Source organism: Homarus americanus, unplaced genomic scaffold (genome assembly GCF_018991925.1).
Source record: "Homarus americanus isolate GMGI-L3 unplaced genomic scaffold, GMGI_Hamer_2.0 scaffold41327, whole genome shotgun sequence".
Taxonomy (NCBI): domain Eukaryota; kingdom Metazoa; phylum Arthropoda; class Malacostraca; order Decapoda; family Nephropidae; genus Homarus; species Homarus americanus.
Window position 1 is genome coordinate 15,457 of NW_024729816.1, and position 6,899 is coordinate 22,355.

The following is a 6,899-nucleotide window of genomic DNA, read 5'->3' on the forward strand; positions in this document are numbered from 1 at the left end:
TTATAGAACAAGTACCCATAAATAGGAAAAGATTAATTTCTGATCAGGTAAGTGATCCATAATTGTTAGAGCTGAGTAACAGTACTGTAAGCAAGGAGGAAGCTGATGACGTGTCTGTTTGTTACTATTCGGACTCTGGCCTCTGATGAGGAAATTTAGACCACCCTCAGTACCTACTGGGGAAGACTGGCATGTGAATAGGCGGAACTCTACTGCTCCAGGGAAGCGATTGTGTGTGTTATGGAGACCCAGGAACCACAGGAACAAGAGCAAGATTTCCTGGTGGAGGTTCCAGTTAATCTATACAATTCACAGATTTTAGATGATCCTTCTTCTAAAGTTTTACATCTTTCACAGCTACAAGTTGAAGATGTCAAGAGGAAGATTCTGAGGGAGGAACTGGAATATTGGCTTCAAACCGAACTCATCGAACCAAGCGACAGTGAACCGACTGGTTAATTTAAAGTTAACCAGGTTGGTACATTTATATTATATTGGGTTTTAGTAACGAAACCCAATATAATATAAATGTACCAACCTGGTTAACTTTGAATTAACCATCCGGTTCATTAAGGTGGCAGCGGTGGGATTGAGGTACAATACTACCAATTGGGAATTGCGTACGCTGTAATTTGACATTGTTGTGATATACCAGAAAATCACACAAATAACATCCTTTCTTCAATATTCTTTGAACGCCTGTTCTATTCAGAACTAGTACGTCTGTCAAACCACCAGGTCGTATCGTGCTTAACTTCGACTAGCACGACAACACTTTCGACCTTGTTGTATGCAAAGGTGCAGAATGACGCATAACGTTGTAGGAAACACCTTTAAACGTAATAGTATTATTACGTGAACGAACATCTATCTTATTCGTTCTGAGCGTTGGGAGAACAATTAATCCGTCATCTGGCAAATGAAAGTGCTGGACCACATAAAAGTCAGCATAGAAGGGAGTACCACGTCTTGTAAATCTAAGTGGTAACGTCACCATTCCGTCAATACTCAGCTGCGCGCCAGATTCTCCTTCGAGATCGGAGTCAGTTGGTCTCCACTGGAAATCACGGTGAAGGAATCTACGTTGTAACTCCTGATAGGATGTCAAGGACAAAACATTTGTGCATGCACCCGTATCAATATCAAGAGCCAATCTTATATTATCCACTCTCACCAGCAGGGGTAATACTTCCACTTTACTGCTACAGAAGTGTTGTGGGAAGCAGGCACCAATGTACTGTACCTACCCTTCCTCGTGTTGTGACAGGCGCTGGTCTTCCCCCGACTTCTTGTCCTGGTAACAATGCGCTTTACGCTTCTGCGTTACCTGGGGTACACTAGAGTCCAAATTCCTAACCTTCAACACTAAGTTGCACTCATCTGTGTTGTGAGATGCCGACCGATGGAGTGCACACCACGATCGTGATTTCTGGCTAGGTGGAGGCGTAGTCTTAACCGCATCCGTGTATGACCTCGGCGTCTGCTTAGCACCTGTGGTCTCGGGTATTTTAACACCACCGCCCTGGAGCTGAAAACAATCATCGATCAAATGGCCCCATTTATTACAGTGGGTACATCTCAGAGATTGACATTGCTTGAAAGTCCGGTGTTGAGGTGCAATGGGAGCCAGCGGTGTCATTTGCGCTTTCTGGGGAGGTGCTGAAGCCTGGGAAGAATGCGCCATCAGAGGTCCCGTCACCTTTGGAGAAAGTTTGATTGCGTAATCCACCATATGAGTAGGCGGGACAAACTGCACTTCCTGTGCCCAGCCCGAGATAGGACGACGAACCACTAATAGGAAACTAATCAACTCGATTAGTGTTTCCACATTTGTCGATGACATTTTTCCATCAGAGTAGTACCATCCCGAATTCCGGAAGCTCACCTCCATGTCTTGACGCACTTCCCAGGCAATGTCAACAGCCACCATAGGTGATTCTACGTGAACCACCGGAGCACAACGATCCAGCCATCTGAATACCCACTGCAGATGGCCCAAATGGGACCCGCACTCAAAAATTCCAATTAGGGTGTGCTTAAACTTCTCATAGTCAGGGGCCGTTAGGCCATACGCATTTAAGTGATTGCTAGCAAGCTATCCCTGTGGAATGTGAGAATGCACAAACGCCTTTTTATCATGATCATTGGTAATTTTGACCTCGCGCATAGTGTCCTCATACGCACGGATGAAGTGTGTAACACAATATTCAACTTGACCCGTATAATCACGTACGTGGTCGGCATGTGGCATCATATGAAACACATTATCTGGGTTAGTTGACGTGGTAGCATCATTGCGTAAAGTGTTAGAATAAGCCATGTTAGCGTTAGAAGTTTACAAGCCAGTACGTTTACTCCTAACAGAAGGCTCAGTTAAGGGGCGGGGTAATGATAAATCAACCGATACACTGCCACCCAGAACAGGATTAGAAACTACCTGTGAATGTCCAGGCGAGGTACTATATTGATTCCCCGACCCTAAGGTACGACGGTTTATATCGTCAAATGAATCCTCATTCAACTGCTCACTACTCTATCGAAACGTCTAACTGTGTTTCCGGCTTAAATCCTAACTTAACCTCTGTAGTAGATACTTGACGTTTATCCTTTATTTGTGATTCGTCAGCAAAAAGTTCTGCCAGGTCAGTAAGGTCTTCAGACCACAACTTTGAAAACTTTGAAAATTTATCCATTAAGTTTCATTTGGGTCAGACAATGATTAACAGTAAGACCAAAATACTTGCCTCTCATGTACAGGAAATGATAAATATTATAGTTAAAATAATTAAAGTATCATTAAAGTATCATTAATTGAACAGGTAAGAAATAACTACTGTAAATTATATTACGTCAGTATACAGTAATATACGAAAGACACTTACAGCAATGACATAACCTATCCGATGACCTATCAATGTGGAGTTATGTCTCGAACATGTAAATGTGTGTATAAAATATGTTACTTTTGAAATACCTAATACAAGAGTTATGGCGTCTGTATAGAAAACGCGATCCGTCCAGCTGCTGTCTCTGGTGGGGTGGGTGGTGTCGGGTGAATTCTTCAATCGTCCCTCTGCGCGCGCTGCTGTGTTGCGTATGTCAGGTTGCCTAGCAACAAGTAGACGGGCTGCAATGACAAACGTCGGGTGAGTTCACTTCACGACAGGGGAATACCTCCACAGTATGATCAGACGCTGCTGAGTAAGACGAATCAGGTCCTCTGCCCGCTGATACGATGTCACCTCTTCTGTGTGCCAAACTTACTGCAATCCTGTATATATGGAGGACAGTCAGATGACACCGGAAGTACTGCAATCAATGATCGTGAAACCACAACAGCCATCCAGACACTTGTGAAAGGCCTTTGTGCTAGTAAACCCCGAAAGATGTTGAGAATGTCTGCAACACTGTAAACGATTTAGCACAGGGGAAGGATGCTGACAAGACGCTTTCCTGACCGCCCTCACTTGTCGCTAACAGGGATATCACCAACGAACCGTATGGTACTAAGTCAACAATAACTCAATATCGGTTATTGGAATAATTCTGCACCTCCTCTGAGCGACAGAATGAGAAGCACTCAATTACAATCATCTCAATACGGGATATAGTACAACACTCGGATACGTTATGTAAAGCGTCACTGTTTTTCACTGTGTTTCACGCTCATCTCCATAATTTTTTTTATTTTTTTTTTATTTTTTTATTGGGCACTCCCCTACATCATTGTGTAAGGTGAAGCGCAGAAGCGTGTACAGCGCCCAACAAGGAAGCATGCTAAGTTCATGCTTGCCTTTATGTCTCATGAGTTAAGGGCGTAGAAACCTGAAGAGTCAAGGGCGTAGAAGCCTGAAGAGTCAGTGGTTTATGTCATCAAGTTATTGGAAGCTCCAACAACTTGTCCCTGAATACGAATTCGCAACTTTCGACTAACAACAGGTACCTACTTTACGGCTAGGTGAACAGGGATTAATGGGGGCTAGGAAGTAAGTCCAAACAACTTCCACCGCCCGGGAATCGAACCTGTGACATCTCGCTTGCGAGGCAAGAACGGTACCGCTCCAGTCAATGTAAAGATAGAGCCTCCACAGCGATTCACGCCTCCTGCAGATCGAAAGGCTCTGTGTAGGTTCCTTGGTATGGCAGGATTCTATCGAAGGCTTAGCAAGAACTTTGCTTAAGTGTCGGCTCCTTTGACAGACTTAGTCAGCCCAGAAAGGAGATATTTGTGGACAAAAGCATGTCAGGTTACATTTGAAACCCTTATGCATCTATTAACCTCCAGTTCAGTGTTAAAAGTGCCAGATTTTGAAAGGCTTTTGTGATTCAAGTTGATGCCTATGATGTGGGTGTGGGTGCTGTGTTGCTACAGTTTGGAAAAGGTATACTACACCCAGTTTGCTTCCAGTGTGAAACTAAAACCGCATCAGTGTGGTTATGCCACGATAGAAAAGGAGACTTTGGGGCTTTCGTTGTCTTTAGAAAAGTTTGCATAGTATGTTGAGGGTTCACCATATACTGTAGAGGTGTACACTGTAGGGTTGCTCATTTTTGCCAATTTTAGAAAATTGTGGGTGGGGGTGTTTTTTCCCATTATTTCGTTACTCCTAAATTCATTGGTGCCAGAATTAATGAAATCCAACATGTTCTAGGGGCCGCGAATCTAAATATAAAAAGTGAATTTTTGCGAAAAAACGTCAAAACTCAAGCTTTTTCTCTTATAGATCAGCAATCGCGCTGCTTTTCACTACTTAACCCTAATGGCTGGCTAGAGCAGCTATTCAGCTTTCCATTGACACCTAATTCGATTGCATGCACCTCTTAGTTGACCTTCTAGTTTAGGTCAAAGGCTTTACCTGCGTTAAGGGAACCAGATTCCAAAATATTCATAGTTTTGACTTTTCCATTTATTCGAAAACACATATCAATATTTTGCCGTCACAGTCTTTTCCATGATATATTTCCCTCTTAAAAAAACAAACATCATTGAAATAGGTCAATAACTCTAGGAGGAGATGCAATTTGAAAGTTCAATCCCCCCTCTATTCAACTCTCACAGTTGCATCAGAGCAGACTTGCTGAAGCCACTCATCTGCTTCCTGTGCTTTTCCACAAGTTGCATGACATCCTGCAGCTGCTGCTCATCCTTCGTGACTGAACCAATGAAGTCCTGCATAAGCTTTATTCCCCTTTCGGCCACGTCATTGGTTACCTTCAGGCTTCTGGAGAAATCTTTCAGCTTCATGAACTCTTCGTTTTTCTCCCAGTCTTCCACCGGTGACATCAGCCATGCTGTGCCGCACACATGATGCTCCTTGAAGATCATCCATGAACGTTCATCTATCAGGTCGGAAAGCCGTGTAGTCTGTTGGATGACCAAGTTGTCGTTGGCGTAGTCGTTCGTTTCTTCTAGGCAGCTCAATTTGGTCGCCATCTCCTTTTTCTCTGCCGCACTCAACTTCTCGCTGCACAGCGACAGAACGATGGTCTGTGGCCTTAGATACCACAGGTGGCGGCTCGCGACCGCCAGCGCCGCATCAGCCACCTCACAGTCCACGGCCCTGTAGCGGAGGAGTTCGTGATGCAGTTGCAGGTCATTCACAGGCGCATCCTCGGCTACTGGTGATTTCAGCCACGCCGGTGTGTACAGCAGAGACAAAAAGATCGCCATCCTCTGCAGCTTGACGCACAGGTCACTGCTGAGCTCTAGCTGGCGGCTAAACATGTAGATCTTGAGGTAGTATATGATCTTCGCCATCAAGCGAGCGTGGTGACATGCGCCAGGACGCAGAAAGTGCGTGCCGCGCGGAGGATTCACACCGAGGACGAGGAGCGTTAGTTCTGCCGCTTCTCGGTAATCCTCTCTGGCCCATTCTGTGACGGTCAGCAGGTAGCTAACGGTCCTGTGTCGGAGGTGACTGAGCCAGTCAGACTCTGGTAGATTTGAAATGTCCAGCCTGAGATACTGAGAGTGATCTAGTTGACTCCACCTTTTCTTAAGAGTCTGGAAGAGAGGGTCCGTAGGGGCCGATGTTTTGCCGAAGATGTTGCTGGCAGCGGTTCTCACCACCAGTTCCATGACGTGGTGTCTGCACCCAAGCCTCAACAGATGTTTTTCCAGCAGCGCCTCCAGATGGACAACCGCACCTTGGACTCGCCCTGTGTTGGACGACGTTGTATCAAAGCACAGTGCCTTGACGTTTGAAGCGCAGCTCCAGTCCTCGATAGCACGAGCTGTTGCGCGTGCCTGGGTCAGGCCAGTGCCGTCCTTCACTGGCAAGACAGCAAGCAGCTTCCCTTCCTCATGGCCGCGCCCTGAGATGAAGATGGCCTGTCGGTGTTCTTCTTCTCCCACGACGTTCTGAAATAAGAGAAATATAAAAATTCAGACAGATAATGAAGAATTATCAAGGCTGCCTTTTTCTCCAAGCTTTTTGTTAATGATTTGATACATTTCTAACAATATATTACAATAGTCTAGGCTTTGGTAAAATATTAATGTAGTACCTAAACGTGTTCTCACCTTAACCAGCTTACCATCCCAGTGCACCACTGCATGTGGTGGAGGCGTGAAGGCTTCCCTTTGTGCGGCAGCTACCTGACGACGGTGTGAAGCTCGCGCCCGTCTCGCAGTCTCTCTCGAGATCCGGAACTCAGACAGATCGCCTGGCGGGTTAGCAGAGCGCAGCACTGCTGCGACCACCGAAACTATCTGCGAGCAAAAGCAGGCAAGGGTGTCAGTAGAAAATGTCGACTGTTTAAGTGCTTATCAAATAATTAACAGAAATTTCAAACATTCCTAACACATTTATGGATACACTTACTTCGTTATTGGATATCCGAAGACGGTCAGCGAGTTCCTTTAATGCTGGCTCTTGGAGAATGCGACGTGGAAGCTG

General features: G+C 45.3%; 1 protein-coding gene across 1 annotated transcript; it reads right to left on the reverse strand.

Annotated features, from left to right (window-relative positions):
* Window positions 1–4,435: 4,435 nt before the first annotated feature.
* LOC121866835 lies at window positions 4,436–6,578 on the reverse strand. The gene is made up of 3 exons (XM_042366572.1): window positions 6,524–6,578; window positions 5,551–6,361; window positions 4,436–4,518 (listed from the first exon to the last, which is right to left on the reverse strand). The coding sequence occupies exons 2-3, from the start codon at window positions 6,077–6,079 to the stop codon at window positions 4,436–4,438; spliced, it is 612 nt and encodes a 203-aa protein (XP_042222506.1). The 5' UTR covers window positions 6,080–6,361; window positions 6,524–6,578.
* Between the last annotated feature and the right edge of the window lie 321 nt (window positions 6,579–6,899).